This window comes from Polypterus senegalus, chromosome 15 (assembly GCF_016835505.1).
Source record: "Polypterus senegalus isolate Bchr_013 chromosome 15, ASM1683550v1, whole genome shotgun sequence".
NCBI lineage: Eukaryota > Metazoa > Chordata > Cladistia > Polypteriformes > Polypteridae > Polypterus > Polypterus senegalus.
In genome coordinates this window covers 3,079,846-3,106,510 of record NC_053168.1, presented here as the reverse complement: position 1 = coordinate 3,106,510, position 26,665 = coordinate 3,079,846, and the positions used below count along the sequence as shown (strand labels likewise).

The window sequence follows — 26,665 nt, the reverse complement described above, 5'->3', positions numbered from 1 at the left end:
AATGTAAGTGTAAATTTCGTGATGAATATTCCAGCGAATGGACATTCATCAAACAAGGCAGCAGCTGTTTTATTACTAATTTTCTAATCTGGCAACCCTAAGTGAAATTGCAACAAGCGGGCGCAATGTGCCTAATAGGAACGGTAACAAAATATAAAAGTAAAAAAAGAAAAAATCCCATTTTGCCACTAATGACGTATTTGGGTGCAACGTGCCTACGGGATCTCTGACATCCTATCTGCCTTCCACGATGTCGAATCTGCGATTACTCATCAAGGCAGGTCCAGCTCCGCCAACCAGAACATGAGAAATACGAAATTGCATCATTCGTGTGCCTGTCCGTTTAGTTGAGCCTGATGGAGGGTTAAAAAGGGGAAATTCTTCACACGTTGAACACAAAGTGTGTGTGAAGATTATTGTGAGAGAACAAAAGAGACCAGGAGATGGTCGGTCAAAAAATGAAAGGTTACCAGACGAAGCCAGATAAGAAAAAGTCGAGAACCTAAAGAAAGGGGTCAAGATGAAAACCAGAAATCAGGAGCAAAACAAAGTCAAAAGCAGAAGAAGCAAATCTAGCATGAGGGCCTACTTGAATTGAAAAACTAACAACGCCGTTGTAGAGTATGACTGCAGTTTTATTCATCCTGGTATAGCAGGTGTATAAAATAAAAAGTTGTAGTTGTCTGAAGCTTCACCAAATCCTGATAACATTCATTGTGTTGTAAGTTTTCCTGTTGTGGTCCTGTTATATTTCCCTTCTCTTATTTCAAATTGCTTGAGTTAATTTGTTTTTGTATGTGACAGTAATTGTAATATGATTTTTGTTGTATACAGTTGTTGTTTTGGAAAGTGAGAGGATGAGGAGGAGTGGAGAAGAAGTTCACTGGTGGGCCGATATTTAAGAAAAAGGGGGATGTGCAGAACTGCAGTAGCTACAGGCGATACAATTGATTAGCCACAGCATGAAGTTATGGGAAAGAGTAGTGGAAGTTCAGATAAGAAGTGAGGTGATGATTAGTGAGCAGCAGGATGGTTTCATGTCAAGAAAGAGCAGGAGTTGCATTGCGTCTTTGTGGACCTGAAGAAAGCAGATGACAGGGTGACTGAGAGGAGCTGTGGTATTGTATGAGGAAGTCGGGAGTGGCAGAGAAGTACGTAAGAGAGGTACAGGATATGTATGAGGGGAGTGCGATCGTAGTGAGGTGGAGTAACTGAGGTGGGATTACATCAGGGATTGGCTCTGAGCCCTTTCTTATTTGCAGTGGTGATGGACAGGCTGACAGACGAGATTAGACAGGAGTCCCCGTGGACTGTGATGTTTGCTGATGACATTGTGATCTGTAGCGATAGTAGCAGGATAGGAGCAGGTTGAGGAGACCCTGGAGAGGTGGAGATATGAAAGGAGAGGAATGAAGGTCAGGAGGACTACCAAGACAGAATACATGTGTGTGAATGAGAGGGAGGTCAGTGGAGTGGTGAGGATGAGGGAGTAGAGTTGGTGAAGGTGGATGAGTTTAAATACTTGGGATCGACAGTACAGAGTAATGGGGATTGTGGAAGAGAAATGAAAAACAGAGTGCAGGCAGAGTGGAGAGCATGGAGAAGAGTGTCAGGAGTGATTTGTGACGGACGGGTATCAGCAAGAGTGAAAGGGAAGGTCTACTGGACGGTAGTGTGACCAGCTATGTTATATGGGCTGGAGACGGTGGCACAGGAGACAGAGCTGAAGGTGGCAGAGTTAAAGATGCTAAGACTTGCATTGGGTGTGACAAGGATGGACAGGATTAGAAATGAGGACATTGGAGGGTCAGCTCAGGTTGGACGGTTAGGAGACAAAGTCAGAGAGGCGAGATTGCGTTGGTTTGGACATGTGCAGAGGAGAGATGAGGGGTATATTGGGAGAAGGATGTTAAGGATAGAGCTGCCAGGGAAGAGGAAAAGAGGAAGGCCTAAGAGAAGGTTTATGGATGTGGTGAGAGAGGACATGCAGGTGATGGGTACAACAGAACAAGATGATGAGGACAGAAAGATATGGAAGAAGATGATCTGCTGTGGCGACCCCTAACGGGAGCAGCCGAAAGAAGAAGAAGAATGTTGATTTCTGTTATGGAAGGCAGCACGGCTATGAATTCCAAAGTCCACGTCATCCACAATTTAATCAAACTAGAAGAGAACAAAGCTGCCCGTTATTCAGTCATTTTAAATGACACATTTGTTAATGCGGCTTTTTTAATAAAATATTATATTTTGCTAAGAGGGTGGCGGGGGTGTAATTTCTTGTAAAGAATACTTTTAGTGGCAAGCAGATTTAAGGGAACGATTATGAGAAACAAATTGGCCAGTTTTGTGGTTGTTGATCCAGCAGAACACTGGAAAGAGGATTAACTTGAAGTACATCTGACTCCTTGATAGAATGGAATCGGAATCCTGTCGAAATATCTTGGCGTTTTTCTTTTCCTAAAGAACCCTCCGTGCATGTGGCAATGATTTAAAAAGGATTATGAGGAAAACAAATTTAGACCATACAGCATGCACTGGGGCTGAGGGGCTTCCTTAATCCTCCTGTTGTGAGATTTATATGTTACTGATGTACTATTTGGATATTTTGGAGTATTTTTTATGGTTGTTTACAACTATTATATAAAACACTAGCCGAATACCCGCGCTTCGCTGCGGAGAAGTAGTGCATTAAAGAAGTTATGAAAAAGAAAAGGAAACATTTTAAAAATAACATAACATGATTGTCAATGTGATTGTTTTGTCACTGTTATGAGTGTTGCTGTCATATATATATATATATATATATATATATATATATATATATATACACACATACACACACACACACATATCTACATTTATATATATTGTGGAGCCGACCCGGACACAGACAGGCGGACATGCTCTAAATCACCACCACACGTTTATTATATATACAATATTTACAATAATGGTCACTCAGACCCAGTCCAGTGCACACTCACAAACCCCAATATACAGTCCTGGCCACAAATGCCTTCTTCTCGGGCCGCCTCCACTCTCCTCTCTTGCCTCGTCCTTCTTCCACCCGACTCTAGCGCTGAATGAATGGAGACGGCCCCTTTTATACTCTCCCGGATGAGCTCCAGGTGGTTCCTGGCACTCCCCTCTTGGCCACGCCCCAGCATGGCGGAAGTGCCGGCTGTCTTCCCGGCAGCTCTCCAGGTAACCTTTTAAGTCTTCCCCCCAGCACTTCCTGGTGTGGCGGAACTGCTGAGGCAACAGGTCCCCAAGGCATTGGGGCGCCTCCTGGCAGTGAACACGGGCCCCTACAGGGTGGGGCTTCCATGCCCTCAACCCGTGGCCTCCAGAACAACCAGGAAGGCAGCCCCCACGTGATCCAGGGTGGGCCTTGAACCTCTTCCGGTCCCTCACGGTGTCCCGGCCGGGTCATTGCCCCTGGCATCCCTGATAATATACACCTATCTACATTATATATATATATATATATATATATATATATATATATATATATATATATATATAACAAAATACCAGCGCTTGCAGGAGAAGTAGTGTGTTAAAGAAGCAATGAAAAGAAAAGGAAACATTTTGAAAATAACGTAACCTGATTGTCAATGTAATTGTTTTGTCACTGTTGTGAGTGATGAGTGTTGTTGTCATATATATATATACATATCTATACATATACACATATATACATACAGTGGTGTGAAAAACTATTTGCCCCCTTCCTGATTTCTTATTCTTTTGCATGTTTGTCACACAAAATGTTTCTGATCATCAAACACATTTAACCATTAGTCAAATATAACACAAGTAAACACAAAATGCAGTTTTTAAATGATGGATTTTATTATTTAGGGAGAAAAAAAATCCAAACCTACATGGCCCTGTGTGAAAAAGTAATTGCCCCGTGTTAAAAAATCACCTAACTGTGGTGTATCACACCTGAGTTCAATTTCCTGATTACTGCCACACCTGTTTCAATCAAGAAATCACTTCAATAGGAGCTGCCTGACACAGAGAAGTAGACCAAAAGCACCTCAAAAGCTCGACATCATGCCAAGATCCAAAGAAATTCAGGAACAAATGAGAACAGAAGTCATTGAGATCTATCAGTCTGGTAAAGGTTATAAAGCCATTTCTAAAGCTTTGTGACTCCAGCAAACAACAATGAGAGCCATTATCCACAAATGGCAAAAACATGGAACAGTGGTGAACCTTCCCAGGAGTGGCCGGCCGACCAAAATTACCCCAAGAGCAGAGACGACTCATCCGAGAGGTCACAAAAGACCCCAGGACAACGTCTAAAGAACTGCAGGCCTCACTTGCCTCAATTAAGGTCAGTGTTCACGACTCCACCATAAGAAAGAGACTGGGCAAAAACGGCCTGCATGGCAGATTTCCAAGATGCAAACCACTGTTAAGCAAAAAGAACATTAGGGCTCGTCTCAATTTTGCTAAGAAACATGTCAATGATTGCCAAGACTTTTGGGAAAATACCTTGTGGACTGATGAGACAAAAGTTGAACTTTTTGGAAGGCAAATGTCCCGTTACATCTGGCGTAAAAGGAACACAGCATTTCAGAAAAAGAACATCATACTAACAATAAAATATGGTGGTGGTAGTGTGATGGTCTGGGGTTGTTTTGCTGCTTCAGGACCTGGAAGGCTTGCTGTGATAGATGGAACCATGAATTCTACTGTCTACCAAAAAATCCTGAAGGATAATGTCCGGCCATCTGTATATATATCATCATATATATATAGCAGAATACCCGCGCTTTGCAGCGGAGAAGCAGTGTGTTAAAGAAGGTACGAAAAAGAAAAGGAAAATTTTTTAAAATAAAGTAACATGATTGCTAATGTAATTGTTTTGTCATTGATATGAGTGTTGTTCTCATATCTATCTATATATATATATATATATCTATGTATCTATATATATATATGTTGTTCTCATATCTATCTATCTATATATCTATATATATATATATATATATATATATATATATATATACCCGAGCAGAAGTAGTGTGTTAAAGAAGAAAATAGAAAGAAAAGGAAACATTTTGAAAATAACGTAACATGATTGTCAATGTAATTGTTTTGTCACTGTTATGAGTGTGGCTGTGATATATATATATAGCAAAATACCCGCTTCACAGCGATGTCATGTGTTAAAGAAGTTATGAAAAAGAAAAGGAAACATTTTAAAAATAATATAACATGATTGTCAATGTAATTTTTTGTGTATTTGGGCAGCGTCACAAAGTTGTTTTCGGTAGCTGCATCAGAAAATGTACCACGACGTCTGACACGCCTCCTTTTTACTGTTTTCTCACAGCTTGGATTGCTGCTGTCATATATATACACACACACACACAGATATATATATATACATATCTTCATATCTATATACATATCTACATATACACACATATATATATATATATATATATATATATATATATATATATATACCTATCTACATCATATATTCACACAAATTATATATATGTGTGTATGTATGTGTGTGTGTGTGTGTGTGTGTGTGTGTGTGTGTGTGTGTGTATATATATATATACACATACATATACTTGTGTGTATGTTTGTATGTGTCTATATGTGTGTGTATAGGTTTGGTCACTGAGTGCAAGGGAAAAATAATAAAATATAGTCTATAAGTTATTAAACAGTAAAACATTAACGTTTTAAGAAGTACAGGTACATTGAAATTACATTTTCTATGTGAGCGTTCAAATTTGTGCCTCGCCGCCTTGATTGTGAATCGCCTTAATATTATTTTGCCGTGGTGTAGAAAAGGGGTCCCGTGTTTGCACTTGTCTGGGCTATAGCGCAGGGGGAGGATGAAAAAAATTAAAAGTGCTCACTTTGACTTAAAGCAGAAGCGCAGTCAGCGTCTCAAAGGCCGGCACAGCTATGCACACGCGCTGGCTGCTCGACTTTTGCTGGGCAGGAGACCCCAGTTTTTGCAGACACGTTCATAATATCAAAAGTCTCAGCGCTCTTTGGAGGTCATTCATATATTATATATATATAGCAAAATACCCGCGCCTCGCAGCGGAGAAGTAGTGTGTTAAAGAAGTAATGAAAAGAAAAGGAAACATTTTAATAATAACGTAATATGATTGACATTGTCATGAGTGTTGCTGTCATATATATGCCTGCCTAAATAAGTCACCCTCGCTTCGCTCTTACTTTTTTACCGTTCATTTAATCATGGCTAGTGGCGGAAAAATTATAAAATGGAAGGAGGATGGCTTTACCAAAACAATTATTGATGGCGAATCGATTATTCATAAAGCTTGAATTGGTGATCTGTTTTTCTGTGTTAACCTCATATTTTTCATACTTCTTCTCAAACTAAGGTGGTGCGAGGGTAAAATGAATCGGGATGCGCTGATCAATGTAATCCGTGTACCAGGAAATCATGCATTGACAAAAGCTCCCTTTGCTTGTAATGCAAAGTGTGATTAAATGCATTATTTTTTAACGCGTTATGGAGCACATGCATCGAAGCTTCTCGGCTGTGCTTGTGCTAAGAAAAGGAAAGATTTTAAAAATAACGTAACACGATTGTCAATGTGACCTTTTGTAAGTAGTGCCTGGAGGATTCAGTGTGTAGAAACTCTATAGAGACAGCGTGTGTATTAACTTGTGGATTTTTCTGTGAGTATTTGGTGGCAGTCTGAGGAAGTTGCTTCGGAAGACAGCGTTAGCCGCGGAGCTCAGCTCAGAGCAAAATGAGGTGGGAGGGAGATGATGACGTGACTCCCCACCCGCCTTAACTGTCAATCCCCACAAACACAGTCTCGAATTTGCATAAGCACACCCCTTCACCTACAATTTTAACTTAGTTATAAAGTGATCAAAACTCTCGTTTATATCCTGTGTCCTCTCATTAAACTTGTATCCCTCATTACCTGTGGGCATGTGAAACGCCAGCGGTAGCCTGTCTATGAACTTAATTTAAAGTTTAGGTTTACACCTTGCTTTCTTTCCGAGCTGGCAACACTCATGAATATGGTAGTATATGTCACTCGCTCGCTTCTTATTGTTTTCGCTGCCTTCTCAATTATATAATGCATGTTTTCTTAAGCGCTTTTTGGAGGTCTTCCTGGTTTTCTACCCACTGCGCTGACAATCAGTTCACGTGATTACGTGGGAGGCGTGATGATGTCACAAAACTCCGCCCCACGTCATTGCAGCTCAACTCCATTACAGTTAATGGAGAAAAATACCTTCCAGTTATGACCATTAGGCATAGAATTTCGAAATGAAACCTGCCCAACTTTTGTAAGTAAGCTGTAAGGAATGAGCCTGCCAAATTTCAGCCTTCTACCTACTCGGGAAGTTGGAGAATTAGTGATGAGTCAGTGAGTGAGGGCTTTGCCTTTTATTAGTATATATATATATATATATATATATATATATATATATATATATATATATATATATATATATATATATATAACTGATTACCCATTGGCTTAGTCTATAAGTTATTAAACAGTAAAACATTAACGTTTTAAGAAGTAAAGATACATTGAGCACCAATGGAGTGGTTTCGGCTAAACTACATTTTAAAGACGATATAACACAACAGGTAAGTAGTACTAACAGCAGCTAAAATAAATATGGATCATCTCTCGGTAGTAGATCCCTTTTGAAAGGCGCTAAACAACGGCTGTGGTATAGAAATTACGTTTTCTATGTGAACGTCCAAATTTCTGCCTCTGGTAATGTGCCTTACCGGCATTACCAGCAATTAAAGAAAATTCGTTTTGTGTCCTCTGCAGTTTTAAGAGAGAAAGGCTTTGGTTTGGGATAAAAGGAAAAAAGGTGTAAAGAAAGGAAAGTTGCCTTTTTCTTTTATATAGTGTAGAGAGACGTCTTAAGCTGACGATATGAGCGCCTTTTGTGGACCGTCACGGTGGGTCTTGTGTAGACTGGAGAGACGGCCCTGCCATTAACTGGCCAGGATGGCACTGTCGGTCCTCCAGTCCTGTGCGTGTCTTCCGCGACTTCATAATCGTATACGTGCAAAAGAAAGTGTGAAGCGCCTTAATATTAGTTTGCCGCGGTCTAGAAAAGGGATCCCGTGTTTGCAGTTGTCTGGGCTATAGCTCAGGGGAAGGAGGAAAAAATTAAAAGTGCTCACTTTCACTTAAGGCAGAAGCGCAGTCAGCGTCTCAAAGGCCGGCACAGCTACGCGGGCGCGCCGGCTGCTCGACTTTTATAGTATTTTTGCAGTGCAGGAGACGCCACGTTTTGCAGACACGTTCACGGAAGTCTTGCTTGTTCTCTGCGTACTGCGTTCACAGTCAGTTCACGTGAGCCGCTCGGAGTACATGCAACGAAGGTACTTAGCTGTGCTTGTGCTATCTTGTGTGATCTTACGATGTCCACGGCTTTATTTAATGTTAGCTCAGACCCGGCACTTAAAAGTTTCTCTTTCACTTTCGCTGAGTTTGTGCCAAACACTAGTCTATCCCTGACCATCTCATCTTCATTTGCATAAGCACAGCCCCTCATCCGCGAATATTTAGCGGCTGCACGTCTATTGGATTGCTGCTGACGGACAGCCTTATATGGGCAGGCACTCAATTACGTGGGAGGCGTGACGATGAGGTACGTAACTCCGCCTCGCATGGCGACCGAGCTGCAGGCTATGACCATATATATGTACGTAAGTAGGTTCCAGTTATGACCGTTACGTGTAGAATTTCGAAATGAAACCTGCCTAACTTTTGTAAGTAAGCTGTAAGAAATGAGCCTGCCAAATTCCAGCCTTCTACCTACACGGGAAGTTGGAGAATTAGTGATGAGTCCGTCAGTCAGTCAGTCGATGAGGGCTTTGCCTTTTATTAGTATAGATTAAATCCTGTTGAGCACAGAAGCACGGCAAGTCTCTTAGAGAGGTCGACAGAAGGGTGCACATTGGACCAGTGAGGAGCAGGACTGTCATTTATGAAGTTTCGGTTTCCCTCTTGTAAATGCCACATGGGTTGGATGGGCAACCTGACCAGGAGAGAGGATGGAGCCAGACCTAGAAGCAATGGCCTGAAGGGATGGATGAACAAACCATCAGTTTTAAAAGATGCCACAGGGGATACACCCCCAGGATGCTAGGTGGCAGCGGCCCTGGATATTGGTGCCCAGAATGGAACCAGTAGGGAATGCTGGGAGTTGTAGTCCAGCAACACAGCCCTGCCTGTCTCCATGAGTGCTGCAAAGGGGCGTTGCAGTGAGATGCACTTCCTAATTAATGGGACTTCTCTATGAGCCACAAGTTCTACCATCAGGCAGTAGCCCAGGCACTGGAAGTACTCCCGGGTTCTTATTAAAAAGGACCACACTCCCTCATCCAGGCAAGTCAGAGCTGGGAGGACGTGGAGCAACACTCGACCGGAGGAGGGCAGTGCGGTGGTGAGAGAAACTGTGAGGAGTGCTAGGTATAGTGGAGGAATTTGGTGAATAAACCATCCTTTATTTGAACCCAGGACTCTTTGTGATTGTGTTTGGGAATGTGAGGCTCGCTGACACCCCAGTTTCTATCACACTCTCTAAAATGGAAGAGAACCCCTAGAAAGAGGACAACTGGCATAATTTCTACTTTGCCTCTAATGGTCAGAAAGAACAAAACTGCTGCACCCCTGGATGCTGGCGTCAGTTGACCACCAGGTGCCAGTGACTTTCCCAGTCGTCTGCAGGCCTCGTCTTTACTTTGCATCTTTAAAACTATCTTTTAATACTTGTGAGGTAACAACAGTCGACAGCCTTATGAGACCACTGATCGAATTTCGCTTATTAGATACTAACTGGGCTCTCCTGTTGTCTTAGAGGGAAACACGACAGCCGCCACAAAAACACATCTGCCAAATACTAAAAGAGAGACAATGGGCTTAATACTTAATATGAAAGCAATGATTCTGTGAACGATTTTAGAAACAAACAAACAAACAGGCAGTCGTGTAAGAGAGCAGCTCCAGGTCCTTGTTTTAGTTTTGTTGTCATTTAAGGCCATCGCATGACAGTTGTCTACACAGAGGTAGCCACTCCAAAGACCAAGAAAGACTTAGTTTTTGGAACTTGTGAAGAAGGCAACCACAAAGTTGAAGGGTCGACACGTTTCGGGATTACGCCTCCTCCTTCAGGGCCAAGCAGTGGACTTCTGAAACGTTTCTACAAATGTGTCACCCCAAGGCCTTAATGAGAACAATGAATCTGCCTGTGTGATCCGAAGGACAGGTGAGGAACAAAAACTTTGGACGTGAGTGTCGGTGGGCTTCGTGCCGTAGGAACCAAGTTACCGGAACTATTCTCTAAAATTTCAGTAATTATTTACCGCTCTGATGCTGATCTTTCTGACCATAAAATAGGTTGTTACGATAACAATAGATGAGAAGAATGCCTAATTAATTGCAGAATTATGGTATTTGAGGGGTCCTGTAGAGCGACTCTCTCTCTCACATGATTTGGCTCAAAAACTAATCAGCACATCATCACCACATAACAGGCTGACGTTTTGAGTTTGAGATTTTTCCGTCCAGCCGATTTAGCTCTAGAAACTGTGACACATAGACACACACACATAACAGACAGACCCCCATCATCGAGATATTGATGTTTTCATTTATTTCTTTCTTTCTAAAGCTCTTTAAAAATAACATCAAGGCTGACCAAAGTGCTGTACAATAAAAGCCCAACGTATCAGACAAACAAAACCAAACGATAAATGAAACACATGAGAGCTGAAGAGATCTATACTAATAAAAGGCAAAGCCCTCACTCACTCACTCACTCATCACTAATTCTCCAACTTCCCGTGTAGGTAGAAGGCTGAAATTTGGCAGGCTCATTCCTTACAGCTTACTTACAAAAGTTGGGCAGGTTTCATTTCGAAATTCTACGCCTAATGGTCATAACTGGAAGGTATTTTTCTCCATTAACTGTAATGGAGTTGAGCTGGAATGGCGGGGGGGAGTTTCGTGTGACATCATCACGCCTCCCGTAATCACGTGAACTGACTGTCAACGCAGTGCGTAGAAAACCAGGAAGACCTCCAAAAGCCTTAAGAAAACATGCATTATATAATTGAGAAGGCAGCGAAACAATAAGAAGCGAGCGAGTGACATATACTACCATATTCATGACTGCTGCTACCTCGGAAAGAAAGCAAGGTGTAAACCTAAACTTTAAATTAAGTTCATAGACAGGCTACCGCTGGCGTTTCACATGCCCACAGGTAATGCGGGATACAAGTTTAATGAGAGGGCGAGGATATAAGCGAGAGTTTTGATCACTTTATAACTAAGTTAAAATTGTAGGTGAAGGGGTGTGCTTATGCAAATTCCGAGAGACTGTGTTTGTGGGGATTGACAGTTAAAGGCGGGTGGGGAGTCACGTCATCATCTCCCCTCCCATTCATCTTATTTTGCTCTGAGCTGAGCTCTGCAGCTAATGCCGTCTTCTGAAGCAACTTGGTCAGACTGCCACCAAATACTCACAGAAAAATCCACAAGTTAATACACACGCTGTCTCTATAGAGTTTCTCCACACTGAATCCTCCAGGCACTACTTACAAAAGGTTACATTGACAATCGTGTTACGTTATTTTTAAAATCTTTCCTTTTCTTAGCACAAGCACAGCTGAGAAGCTTCGATGCATGTGCTCCATAAGCGTTAAAAATAATGCATTTAATCACACTTTGCATTACAAGCAAAGGGAGCTTTTGTCAATGCATGATTTCCTGGTACACCGATTACTTTGATCAGCGCATCCGATTCATTTTACCCTCGCACCACCTTAGTTTGAGAAGAAGTATGAAAAATATGAGGTTAACACAGAAAAACAGATCACCAATTCAAGCTTTATGAATAATCGATTCGCCATCAATAATTGTTTTGGTAAAGCCATCCTCCTTCCATTTTATAATTTTTCCGCCACTAGCCATGATTAAATGAACGGTAAATAAAGTAAGAGCGAAGCGAGGGTGACTTATTTAGGCAGGCATATATATGACAGCAACACTCATGACAATGTCAATCATATTACGTTATTATTAAAATGTTTCCTTTTCTTTTCATTACTTCTTTAACACACTACTTCTCGCTGCGAGGGGTATTTTGATATATATATATATATATGAATGACCTCCAAAGAGCTGAGACTTTTGATATCATGAGCGTGTCTGCAAAACTGTGGTCTCCTGCCCTGCAAAAGTCGAGCAGCCAGCGTGTGCATAGCTGTGCCGGCCTTTGAGGCGCTGACTGCGCTTCTGCCTTAAGTCAAAGTGAGCACTTTTAATTTTTTTCATCCTCCCCCTGCGCTATAGCCCAGACAAGTGCAAACACGGGACCCCTTTTCTACACCACGGCAAAATAATATTAAGGCGATTCACACTTTCTTTTGCACGATACGATTATGAGGTCCTCACCGGATTATGAAGACACGCACAGTGGAGGACTGACAGTGCCATCACAGCCGATTAATGGCGGGGCGTCTCACCAGTCTACACAAGACCCACGCGACTGTCCCAAAAGGCGATCATAGCGTCAGCGAACACATCTCTCTATACTATATAAAAGAAAAGGCAACTTTCCTTTCTTTACACCTTTTTCCTTTTATCCCAAACCAAAGCCTTTCTCGCTTAACACTGCAGAGGACACAAAACTAATTTTCTTTAAATGCACAAATTTGAACGTTCACATAGAAAATGTCATTTGTATACCACAGCCGTCGTGTAGCGCCTTTCAAAAGGGATCAACTACCGAGAGATGATCCATATACATTTTAGCTGCTGTTAGTTACTTACCTGTTGTGTTACACAGTCTTTAAAATGTAGTTTACCTGAAACCACTCCAGTAGTGCTCAATGTACCTGTACTTCTTAAAACGTTAATGTTTTACTGTTTAATAACTTATAGACTATATTTTATTATTTCTCCCTTGCACTCAGTGACCAAAGCTATACACACACATATATAAAAGCTATACACACAAGTATATGTATGTGTGTGTATATATATATACTGTATATATACACACACACACACACACATACATACGTACGTACGTACATACATACATACATACACACATATATATAATTTGTGTGTGTATGTATGTATGTATGTGTGTGTATATATGATGTAGATAGGTATGTATATATATATATATGTGTGTGTATATGTAGATATGAATGTGTATATATGTGTATATGTATGTATGTATGTATGTATGTATGTATGTATGTGTGTGTGTGTGTGTGTATATATATATATATATATATATATATATATATGACAGCAGCAATCCAAGCTGTGAGAAAACAGTAAAAAGGAGGCGTGTCAGGCGTGTGGTACATTTTGTGATGCAGCTACCGAAAACAACTTTGTGACGCTGCCGCCAAATACACAAAACAATTACTTTGACAATCATGTTATATTATTTTTAAAATGTTTCCTTTTCTTTTTCATAACTTCTTTAACACACTACTTCTCTGCTGCCAAGCGCGGGTATATATATATATATATATAATATATAGATAGAGATATATATATATATATAGATAGATATGAGAACAACACTCATATCAATGACAATTACATTAACAATCATGTTACGTTATTTTTAAAATTTTTCCTTTTCTTTTTCGTACCTTCTTTAACACACTACTTCTCCGCTGCGAAGCGCGGGTATTCTGCTAGTTCCTAATAAAAAGTACCCAGATAGTCAACATCTCACACTCAGTTAAATGCCAGAGAGTCAACGTGTGTTTTTAATAAGATTTAAAGACAGCGAGTGAAGTTTCTGCCTAACATGCAACGGCACATCATTCCCGAGTTTTGGAGCTGCAACTGAAGAAGTCCGATCACCTCGGAGTTGGCATCGTGTCTCAGGAACACGTAAAAGAATCTGGTCTGCTGACCTGAGAGGGTGAGGTGGGACATAAGGGGGCAGCAGTTCCAACAAATAAAATGGATTTAAAAACAAATACAAGGATCTTAAAATGGATTCGAAAACAAACTGGAAGCCAGTGAAGGGAAGCCACAATCGGGGTAACGTGTTCATGCTTTCTTGTGCCAGTTAAAAATGGAGCAGCAGTGTTTAGCACCAGCTGTAGGTGAGCGATGGCAGCCTGGCTCATTCCAAAAAGAAGTGCATTGCAGTCATCAAGACGAGAGACGTTATAAAAGCAGGTCTCACCGTTTCAAGGTTGCGTTTAGACAACACAGGCTTGATTTTTGACAGCCGCCTCAACAGGAAAAAGCTAGATTTTCCCACTGCGTTCACAAGACTATCGAGTTTTAAAGTGGAATCCAATTTCACACCTAAATTTGTGATCATGAATTTCTCAAATTGAGCCACAGTGGAAAGGTCGATGTAGGGGGTCCCGCTGGTGCTATTGGGTCTAAATAGCATGACTTCTGTCTTGTTCTCATTCAAATTTAGAAAATGTAATGCCATCCAACTCCTCATGTCAATAAAGCAATCACGCAGGGGCTGGACAGAACATGGAGCAGGGTGCTTCAGAGGGAAATAAACCTGACAGTCGTCTGCATAAAGATGAAAGGAAATACGGTGTTTACGAAAAATAGAGCAGAGTGGCAGCAGGTTCAAGGAGAACAGAAGAGGTCCCAGGATGGAGCCCTGTGGTACCCGCCAGGGAAGGGCAGCAGAGGTGGAAGTAAAATCATCAATGCTGACACAGAAACTTCTATCTGAGAGATACGACCTAAACTATCAGAAAGCTGAACCTCTGATGCCCACCCACTGCTCCAGCCTGGAGATGAGGATCTCATGGTCTATCGTGTCAAAGGCAGTAGCAGTATCAGGGGACCCTAAAATGTTGAGATCCGTTGAAAACCAAAGATCAAAGTTTTTAACAAATCTAAAGTTTCGATAGGTTATAAAGGGTTGAAAAAAACTAATGAATGATGATGATCATGAGACAAGAGGGAAGACAACTAGAAGACACAGGTGCAAAATGAAATGACATCCAGCCAGGCAAAACTAAAGGTGTGAGATCAATCCGTCCTCCTTCCTTCCTAGAATGACTTCCAACTTTTAGTATGGTTGCTGGTTTTTATGGTGTTAGCCCAGAAGGGGCAGGTCTTTTGTTGCAGCTGGTGTGGTTGTCTCTGTGGTTAAGGATCTGCACGGGTATCTGGAAGGCTTCCGGTTTAAATTCCACTACTGACAGAAGGGATCCTCCTCTGCTGGGCCCTTGAGCAAAGCTCTGAAAATTGCTCCAGAGGCTCATTTCACCAAGGGGGACCTCAAATCGCACTCATTTAACCAAGGGGGCAGTTTTCAATTGCTGCTAGTGGATTGTCAATGAATTTAAAAAAGATAAAATGGGTCACAGGACCATAAAGGTGGAGAAACATTCATACGTTAGAATTGGCCTTGTGGAGCAGGACCAATGAAATCTAACCTTAAAGGGCCTCAAAGAGTCCTACAACATAGGAGATCCTGCAAAATAATAATAGTAATAATAACGATGATAATAATAATAATACAGTACAATCTGGCCTCACATTAACCGGCCTACGGATTAACCGGCCTGTTAAAATAAAATATACATATTTTTTTAATCATCTTTATATTAAATTCATGCACTTCCTTCTTTCCTGGAAGATGAGAGGGCTCCTACGCTCAGAGTGATTTCCGTTTACATATTCCTTTCTGAATTTTCCACGGTGCCTTCTTCTTTCTACCTGGCAGCTCCCCTGCTTCTCCCATCGGGCTTCGCAACAGGGGAGTCGCCCTACCTGCAGGTGCAGCTGCCTTCCACACTGGTCCGGTAGCCCTCCAATCCCTGGGTACGTTGGGCTCCATCCGGACCGACATTTGGGTTCTTTCCCCAGTGGCCAGGGTGCTCACGCTGGGGCTAAACCAGCCCAAAGCCTCCACGACTTCCACTGCCTTTTGACGGCCAGTCGTCTTTAAAACCGGTCACTCCAGCTCCGTAATCGCTCAGCTGGAGCGACAGCTTTCTTCAGCCCCACCGAGTGTCGACCAAACACTCCTCTGCAGGGGTTCACCTCCCAGCTGTGCCCGTCTTTTCTCCATTGAATCTTCTCTCTCGTTCTCCTGCACCGGCTTTCCTCTACCTGCTTCCTTCTCCATTAACCTCCCGTTCTTTCCTGTCCTCCCCCTGGCCCCCTCGCACTTCTATTTATCACGGTGATATGGGTCAGATATGGCAATTAGCACTTCCCGGGAACAATTACAGATGCGTTCGACTCCTCACCTGTGCACTTAAACTGGGATGGCCCAGATCACGAATTCCCTGGGAACCGATCGCCCACGATCGGCTAAGCGATTATTTATTTAAAAAGTGGCCTTTTTGGCATGCGGACCCGCTACACCTCACTGTCCAGTCGTTGTACGAGAAAAAAACCCGTGTGCGAAATCGTGGATGAAGCCTTGTGGATTTAGTTTCTTCAGGAATGTCAAAGAGGTACAGTACATACCTTAGAAATATTTTTCTACATGAAAATAGGTATGCGTCGGATTAACCGGCAAAAATGGCAATCGGCCATGGGTCCAGTCTTGAGGTGGCCGGTTAAAAGGGATTGTACTGCAATAATAATTACAACTTCTAGAACATTATGACCCTTTTGTTTTCCTACGGGCCTGAGCTGTAAGTAGCAATCGCCTTAACTTGGTTGTCCATTAATGGGCACAAGGCTGTATTTAGCTTTAAACCAATCTTCTTTAATGTCTAAGAGAGACAGAGACAGCTAATTTGTGTATGGCATAGTAGCGGGACATAAGCGTAGTCAAATGGCCAGCATCGTAACCTGCATGTCTAACAGCATAGTCACGAGGCCTAAACGTTAACCAAAAGTCAAAGGTGTGGAGAAACCAAATAAATCTGAATTAGACTTTTAGTTTAGTTTATCCAGATCTTGAATAATTATGGGATGAGCACTCCAGCCTTTATGCTTCGAGTCCTTCTGAGACAGGTTACCATGACAACAACCAAACAGAAAGTACATACAATGGAAGCCACCAGGAAAAAAAAAAATCATAATAATTTGGACGTGAGAGTCAGTAGGCTTTGTGCCCTTAGGACTAAGTTACCCAAACTCTTCTCTAACATTTCAGTAATCGTTTACCACTCTGATGCTAATTGTTATGGTAACAATTGATGAGAAGAATTCATAATTGATTGCAGAATTCCAGTATTTGAGGGCTCCTTTCTCTTGCACGCTTTGGCTCAAAGACTAATCAGCACATCCTCATCTCATAACAGGCTTAAGTTTCGAGTTTGAGATTTTTCCATCCATCACATACACACACATACAGACAGACTCATATCCATCATCGAGATATCGATATTTTTGGTATCAGAGGACCCTAAAACATCGAGATCCATCGAAAACCAAAGATTGAATTTTTGGATGAATCTACAGCTTTAGCTCCATTGACGATTGGTGATGATGTGGGAGGGCACAAAGCAAAACACAAAACGGCGAAGTGATATAATGGTAAATAAAATGTCACGTCTTTACAGAGACTTTGTAGGACAAAACAAATGTCACCATGAAATTCCCTTTGTAAGTAAACCTCCAGTCGTCTGTATGCATTTAAAAGAACGCTTTATAATAACAATAATGGTTATTAAAAATGAAAGAATTCAGCAGATCCTAACATGCTGGCGTTTCTGTTTGCCGTGTTACTAAGCCTGCCCATGCATTGGATTATGAGGGGATCGTGAAGGCTCTGCTCATCCTTTAAATATTTCACACCTCAATCATTGGACGTAGAATTTCATCCTTTTGCACTTTTAATTAACTTTATGAAGGAAAAGCACCCACCAGGGCTGTAAATCATCTTCTATTCTCAGTGGTTCTTAAACTGTGGGGCACGAAGTAACAAAAGGGGGGCGCGAAGACGTGAAAAAAAGAAAACAAGAATCGAAAATATGAAAAATCCATCTATTGAAACCAAAACAAGTTAACTTAAACTACATTCTGATACTAGAATAATAAATATAGAGGTAGATAAATGTCGATAAAAGTTAAGTAGGTATAATAAAATATGCATCTCTGATATATCATTAATTAAAAAAGAACAAATTGGTGTTAGTGGGCTCCTTTCAAAAAAACATTAGGGGGGCACGATTAAAACTGTTATGAAAACTCGGGTCGCAAATATGTAACGGTTGAGAAACGCTGCTCTATGGGATAATAAAGTCAATGGCCGGCTGCTGTTGAAGCAAAATGAATGAAGAGCAAGCCGCTTACCTTTTGGCCTTTTGGACCTTCGTTTCCAACGGACCCCTTCGAGCCTAGAGCTCCCGGCCCACCCTGTTAAAACACAAACAAATTCTGTGATAATACAATACAATACAATTTATTTATGTGTAGCCCAAAATCACACAAGAAGTGCCGCAATGGGCTTTAACAGGCCCTGCCTCTTGACGGCCCCCCAGCCTTGACTCTCTAAGAAGACAAGGATCAACTCCCAAAAAAAAAACATGTAGGGAAAAAATGGAAGAAACCTCGGGAAAGGCAGTTCAAAAAGAGACCCCTTACCAGGTAGGTTGGGCGTGCAGAGGGTGTCAAAAGAAGAGGATCAATACAATACAATACAATACACAGAACAGAACAAATCCTTAATACAGTATACAAATACAAATTTTAGAAGTACGGAGTAAAATTTAACAGTATTGATATCACACAATAATTTGTTTGTGATAAGGTTTCTCTGACCTAAAACATGAACCCTAATTAAGGATTCTTGAGGATGATACTGGGGGATCTCTAGGAGATTCACAGAGAGCAGAGATGGCGACACTTAATAGTGGCCCATATACCAGATGGTTCAAATCTTCAAAGAAAAAGAAATAAAAGAAATGAGCGCCAATTTGTCAAGCAGAACTAGGAGCAGGCAGACATCTGGGTGCAGGATGTGTGTCAGTGGTGGCTGAGAAACATGAAAGTGAAGTAAAAAAACAAAACTGAACAACAACAAGCAACAGCAACGGGTGAAATGAGGATCAGTCCCTCGCGACTACTCAAGACTTATGGTGTGGGAAAAATAATAACAATGCTCTGGAAATGCCAAAAGAGATCTGCCAGATGTGGCACAAAACAAATGAAACTGTCCTGACTGACTTAATCAAAAACAACTTAACTTTCCAATCAAAATAATCCACCAATTACCATTGAAAGATATGAGCTAGAAACAGGAGCATTCATATAGAAGCATACATATTATTTTTCACCAGGTCAAAGGTCAGTGCTGTACACTTCCTGGTTGTTTGTGTCATGTGTCAAGCAGAATTAAACCCCCCGCAATATTTATCCATTAGGCAGGGCTTGAATTGTCCAGGGCCGCACAGATCACGACTGCCAGTCTCATACCCGCACTTTCTGCTTCCACAGCCATGCACTTGTAATCTGGGCACAATGTGGCGGTATGATGTTGTCCTGCAGAATGTGGTGATCCAAAATGTGTCCATATCTTTAATGGTGCCCTCACAGATGCCATGGGCACTGGCACACTCCCATGCCATGACTTTTGGTCCTGACGCTGAGAAGAGCTTAGATAACCCTTGACCTGTTTGTCCTGGTGAACGTGATGGCTGTTTGGTCCAAAAGCTATTTGAAATGTTGACTTGTCGGACCACCGTGTTCCATCTGAGATGAGCCCAAGCCCAGAGAAGATGGAGGCACTTCTGGAGAGTATTGCTGTGGGGCTTCTGCTTGGCACAGTAAGGCCTTCACTTGCACCTGTGGATGCATCGGTGACTGGTGTGGGCTGACAAAGGTTTACTGAAATCCGTGACAGATGTGTGACGGTGATGTCTGAGGGATTGGAGGCGACGCACATTCACATTGCCGTTTACACACCAAGACTTGACCAGATTCCTTCAGAATTTGAATTATATTGTGCACTTTAGAGGGTGCGATGCCCAAATGCTTAACGACTTGTCTCTGGAGGGCGCTGTTCTCAAAGTGCTGGATTATTCCCTGTTGGCATTGACGAGCCTCGGCCCACCCTTGATCTTGAAGGACTTGACCATTTTTGGGGTCTGCTTATCCACAAGAACTCGATTGCCTCACCTAATCCCCCATCTTTCAACTTGTCACATCGTTGTTAGTCCTAAACTACCCCTCGGTACGTTTATCCAGAATTCCTCCCCTGCCAGTGGTTCAGAATCGCATTTTTTTTTTTGTCTCTTTTGTTGATTTTTGTTGTTTTAATTGTTGATTATATGCATCAATGTTTATTTTTGCTTTGTCCACTGTATGTACATAAGCTGCCTTTGTTATGTTCCACGTGTTTTGTGAGGCGGGGCCACCTGCCAATCACCACCAGGAACTGCCAGTCACCCTCTCAATCCAAAGGGTCTTCCACAGTTCCTGGGGGTTCATTTTGAATGCACTTGGGAGTTGGTGAGTTAATCACATTTTTTTTACACTGCTTGTGCCTTTGGTATAATTTTGAAGTTTTGACCCTCCTGTTCGGTTTTTGGCCACATTTTTGGATTTCTGTTGGATTGCCTTGGTGTTTTTGGGCAATTCCTTTGCTTCTTGTGCTCCGTGGAGCTTCATTGATATTGAAGAGCATTTTGTGTGACTAGACTTTTTATTTTATAAAGATTTGGTCCTTGCCCTTACTACTAAGTGGGGTTTGATGGTGATACCCCCCTCTAGTGGACATTTTGTGGAAGTGCCTTTTGTAACATTGGTTTAGTGCTTCAGAACAGGCTAAGACTGCAGATACTCAGTCCACCATTTTTGGTCTACACAATGCGAGGAGATGTCCATCGACAGTTGCAGTCCCCTGGTCTTCAGCAGGGACCCCATAAGCCTTGCACCTTTCTCTCGCCACCACTCCTCAGCCTCAGTTAGTTGCTCTGCTCCTAAATCAGTGAACAGCAGCACCCCGGCCCCTTGAGTGCCATCTGCTCACTCCATTCTCGACCGCTGCCTCCTCTTCACATGGCTCAGCCATGAGAGCTTCTTTACTTTTCCACCTCCATACCCTTCGTCTTTTTTTATTTTTCGATCTTCCTCTAACTTGCTCAATCTCCCTTTTCGTACCTGTGGGTGCAAGTGCCCTAGTTAGAGACCCCAGAGTACTAAAGAAGATATTGGCCAAACTGCAAACGTCCACACGTGGGCTCACCAGTCCCCCCGCATCAGTACCCTGGGGCTATCACTTGCACCCGTGCCCGCCTGAAGCCTGAGCACACACTTTATTAATTTAAAAACTAGGATGCCACTCGGAATCCCCAACGCTCTGTCGTACCACCAGGAAGGCCAATAAGGTAGCGTGACAGAAACGCATGCAGACACTCCTGACTCATTGCACCTTCTTCCATCTTCTGTGAATGAGATCCTGAGATCCATGAACTCCTCCACTAAGGGCAATTGATCCCACCCCTGATCCAAGGAGGAAGCAATCCAGAGATCTCTGACCTCCGACCTGGAGGTGCTGCTCCTCATCCCAGACACGTCACACTCAGCAGTGAATGCCAAAAGGCACCGTCAGATGAGGGCAAAGAGGGCAACATCTTCTCCCTAAAGCACAGCTGCTCCCCCAACTGGACCCCCTCACTCCCTTGGCTGGGCCTTGATATCCATGAACACCACAAACGGCAGTGGTGACGAGACATGGCTCTGATGGAACCCAACGCCCAAAGGGAACGAATCCGACTTAACAGTAATGAGGAGAGAAGAAGATCACGAGGGCAAACAGCAGAAGTGAGATTCCCTCACGAGGTGTCTCGGCCGACACTCCAAGGTAGGATGAGAAGCGCAGCGATTTGGGAAGAATCTCGGAGGGGAGTCGCTACTCCTCTGGATTGAGAGGTGGTAGGTGAGGTGGTCTGGACACGTCGTAAAGATGTCCCCCCCCCCACAGGTGGCTGCATCTAGAGCTGTTCAAACCCTGCGGCAGACTTGGGACATGCTGGAGGGGTTATGTGTCTCGGCTGGTTGCTTGAGAATTCTTTAGAATTCTTCAGGAAAAGACTGGACTCTGAAGTGTGGGCTGCTGCCACAACTCTCACCAGGAAAAGCAGTTTGAGAAGATGAGATGAGATGAATTGTCTCACATTTTTCTATAATGCTTGAATAGGGTTAAACTTTGGGAAGGGTCCGGGGAATTCCAAGGTGATGCAGCACTTGATCGATCCCCTTATGTATGTATTTTTCAAAGAATTTGATTCCTCTATCCACTTTGTAAACCTGCTTACCCAGTGTGAAGGCCATAGGTTTTCACCACCCCGCTGAGTGATTGTTCTGTTCGCACATGTCGCATGGACTCCGTAATCCTGTCTGAAGCTGCACATGCGTTAATGATGATAACATTCCCTTGCTGGGTCTTGCTGGCTTTGGAAAATGACCATCTGCAGACTGATATATGATATTCAGCCAGCCATTTAGGTCCAGAGAAGACATGTTTGGGGGAAAAAAAACAGCTTTGGGTAACGGATTACCTCCAGACGCCCACTCTCCAGTTGCACACCTGTGCCAGTAAACCGTTTTCTTGGAAAATTCCTAAGAAAGCCTCATTCAGTTCCATGCAATTTGTTGGTGGGATTCTAGTGAAACGTTTTTCTTTCTTAAATGAGAAGCAGTAACTGTAGCCAAGAGTCTGGAAAGCCAAAACCGACATCTGGCTGTCATAGCGATGCCAGGTGGAAGAATGCCATTCTACTGTGTGGTACTGTGCTGGCACCAGGCATCCGGGCTGAGAAACAGACAGAAAAACAGATGAGCAGTCCATCCATTTATTATCAAATCTGCCTAACACAGGTTGGGATTACCGGGGCCTGGGGTCTTGTGATGCCCACCCTAACTGAACTGGGTACAAAACAGGAACCAAACTTGGACAGGGTGCCAGTCCATAACATGACATGTAAACACAGCCACATTCATTCATTCTGGGCTGTTTTAAAAGGCACTGATTGGCATAACCTGTGTGGGATTTGAAAAGAAAAACAGTGCAAAAGATAGACATGAAAGGCGCTATATGAGATAAATAAGTAGATATATAAGAGAGGCATTATCTATAGATAGATAGATAGATAGATAGATAGATAGATAGATAGATAGATAGATAGATATGAAAGGCACTATATAGATAGATAGATAGATAGATAGATAGATAGATAGATAGATAGATAGATATTAAAGGCACTATATAGATAGATAGATAGATAGATAGATAGATAGATAGATAGATAGATAGATAGATAGATAGATAGATTACATAGACAGATACTCTACATCAGGTACACATTATTTGGTATAGTTGGCAGGATCAGATAAATAGAGAGATAGATGAGAGGCACATAGACAGATAAAATGCAGTATATTACAGTTAGATGTGAAAAGGCACTATATAGATAAATAAAAAGGCACTATATTACACTTAGATAGATGTGAAAGGCACTATATAGAAAGATAGACAAATAGATAAAAGGCACTATATTACAATTAGATAGATAGATACGTGGCACGCGTGTCCTGTTCACCTTGCTTAACAACAGCAATAGCAACCATCAACAAAAATTCCTCAAAATGGTGGCACCGCTTGGAAAAGAAAATGGTGTAGCAGGGGGACACTAACATTTTTTAACATTATGAAAGCTAATCTAAGAAAAGTTCTGCATACATGCTCTTGGAAAGTTCACAGGTGGGATCGGAGGGCAGAAATCCTCGAACTATTTTTGGGATGAAGTCCCACGTCTGATGCTTAGTTGCTTTATTTAATTTGGTACCCGTGTGTTATAACCCTGCCACTCAACCCAGAGAGCGCACCTCCATTCACTCAGGTATAGACCCTTTCAATGTTATAAATAACGACATCAGAAACTTCACAGCAGACGTAATGTTTTAAAAGTAATTAAAAAATCTAATTTTCCATGTTCTTGTTTTGTAAATAAACGAATATAAAAAACGATTACGGTTTTCTCTCGCCTGTGCCCGTGGTGGGGTTATAACACACGAGTACCAAATTAAATCAAGCAGCTAAGTATAAGACCTGTGGCGTGACAATTTCCCTTTTTTCAGTGGGTCCTCATCCCAGAAATCGTTCGAGGACTGCAGCCCAGAAACTCTGCAAATCTTTCTTCTGTCGCACGCATTTCTTTACTGAATTTGGATTTTTTCGACTCTAAGTTGTGCCTCAACCGAAGACAGACTTCTTTTCAGTCTCCAGATCTTACCTCCTGGTGAGGCTTCTTAAAGTCTCTTCATAAGAGGCCCAAGGAGTTGGTGAAGGGCCCTCAGACGGTCCAGGAATTTAGTAAAGATGAAGGTGACTGGCGAGGAGTTGCTGAACTGAGCCGTATGGAGAAGGTTGGTCAAGCACATCAACCCCACATAGAACTTAGAGAAGATGAAGAGGAAGAAGAAGAACAACAACAGCGGGTGATCCAGGACTGGCCTAGCAGATGCCCAACTCCAGCCCTGAACTCTAACAGGGCACAAACCATTAAAATCAAAGCTCAGCTGGGTCACCTCAGCCAACGCAGGCCGCTCTCCAGTAAAGCCTTCACTTTGCCCTTTTCACTCATCGCAGCAAAGGTACATCTCCAGCACTGAAACTCCAAAATTCATTTCACTTACCTGAAGTCCTGGTAATCCTGGTGGACCAGGTGGTCCTTCCGGTCCCCGAGGGCCTCGCTCTCCCTGTTATAAAAGAACAAAATAATGAATATTAATAACTTATGACTTTAGCCAAGACAGAACGGGCAAAATGATAAAACTCTCCAAAACACAAACGGAAATACATTTGTTTAATAATTAAAGGAATACCCACAAAAATCAGATTAATACAAAAGATTCAGTAACAATGAATTGAAATAATGAAATACGAGACCCCTTTACAGCAGAATTCAGAAAGAAAGAAACAGAAACAAAAGAATAAAATAACTCAAGTGAGCACAATGGACTCCAAAACTCTTGAGACCCTTCACTCTTTCCACATTTTGTTCTGTTGCAGCCTGCTGCTAAAATCATTAGAATTGTTTTTTTTTTTTTCTCATCAATTAACTCTCGCCACCCCAGAATGACAACGTGGTAAACAGGACTTTAGGAATGTATGCAAATTTATTTAACAAATAAACAACTGAAACATCGCACTGACACAAGGATTTGAACCCTTAGCTCAGGTACATCCCATTCAACTGATCACCGTTGAGATGTTTGGAGTCCACCAGTGGCCAATTCAGTTGACCAGGTGGATCAGGAAAGGCGTACATCTATCCATATAGTGGACCACAAACCAAGCCATGACATGGAAGGAGTTGCTTGCAAAGCTTAGAGACAGGAGGCACCTATCTGAGGAAGACCTCTCAAGGGCAGAGCTTTCTTCTTCTTTTTTTGGCTCCTTCTGTTAGGGGTCACCACAGCAGATCATCTTGTTACATATCTTCCTGTCCTCTTCATCTTGTTCTGTCACCCCCATCACCTGCATGTCCTCTCTCACCACATCCATAAACCTTCGCTTAGGCCTTCCTCTTCTCCTCTTCCCAGGCAGCTCTATCCTTAGTACCCTTCTCCCAATATACAGTACTCAGCATCTCTCCTCTGCATATGTCCAAAAAAACGCCATCTCGCCTCTCTGACTTTCTCCCAACTGTCCAACTTGATCTCACCCTCTAAGGTCCTCATTTCTAATCCTGTCCATCCTCAGCACACCCAATGCAAATCTTAACATCTTTAACTCCAGCCCAAATAACATAGCTGGTCTCACTACCGTCCTGTAGACCTTCTCTTTCACTCTTGCTGATACCCATCTCCCATCTATCACAAATCACTCCTGACACTCTTCTCCAGTCACTCCACCCTTCCTGCACTCTCTTCTTCACCTCTCTTCCCATTACTCTGTATTGTTGATCTCAAGTATTTAAACTCATCCACCTTCGCCAACTCTGCTCCCTGCATCCTCACCATTCCACTGACCTTCCTTTCATTTACACACATGTATTCTGTCTCGGTGGTCCTACTGACCTTCATTCCTCTCCTCTCCAGAGCAATTCTCTACCTTTCCCGGGTCTCCTCAACCCGCTCCTTACTCTCGATACAACATCGGGTGGTCAGAAAATCGAGAGGACACCTTATGAGAAGGATTTAGGAGTCACAGTGGACTCTAAGCTAACGACTTCCCGACAGTGTTCAGAAGCCATTAAGAAGGCTCACAGACTGTCAGGTCATATAGCGCCTTGACGTGTGGAGTACGAGTCACAGGAGGTTCTGCTCAAGCTTTTTAACACACTGGTGAGGCCTCATCTGGAGTCCTGTGTGCAGTTTTGGTCTCCAGGCTACAAAAAGGACATAACAGCACAAGAAAGGTCCAGAGAAGAGCGACAAGGCTGATTCAGGGCTACAGGGGATGAGTTAGGAGGAAATTTGAAAAGAGCTGAGCCTTTACAGGAGATGAAGAAGAGACCTGAGTGAAGTGTTCAAAATTATGAAGTGACTTAGTCCAGTGGATCGAGACAGTGACTTTAAAATGAGTTCATCAAGAACATGGGGACACAGTTGGACACTTGTGAAGGGGAAATTTCACACAAACATTAGAAAGTTTTTCTTTACAAAAAGAACGACAGAAAGCGGCCAAGTAGTGTGGTAGACAGCAAGACTTAAGGGACTTT

At 42.4% G+C, this 26,665-nt stretch overlaps 1 protein-coding gene across 4 annotated transcripts in view; it reads right to left on the bottom strand.

The window, feature by feature from the left end:
* The window catches only part of LOC120515362 (collagen alpha-6(VI) chain-like), a 325,957-nt gene that overhangs the window by 116,816 nt on the left and 182,476 nt on the right, over positions 1–26,665 (bottom strand). For all 4 annotated transcript variants that reach the window (XM_039736240.1, XM_039736241.1, XM_039736242.1 and 1 more), the window contains exons 25-26: positions 24,636–24,698; positions 18,291–18,353 (exon numbers count right to left, since the gene is read on the bottom strand). In XM_039736240.1, the coding sequence (XP_039592174.1) occupies positions 18,291–18,353; positions 24,636–24,698 (126 nt within the window). The remainder of the gene's footprint in view (positions 1–18,290; positions 18,354–24,635; positions 24,699–26,665) is intronic.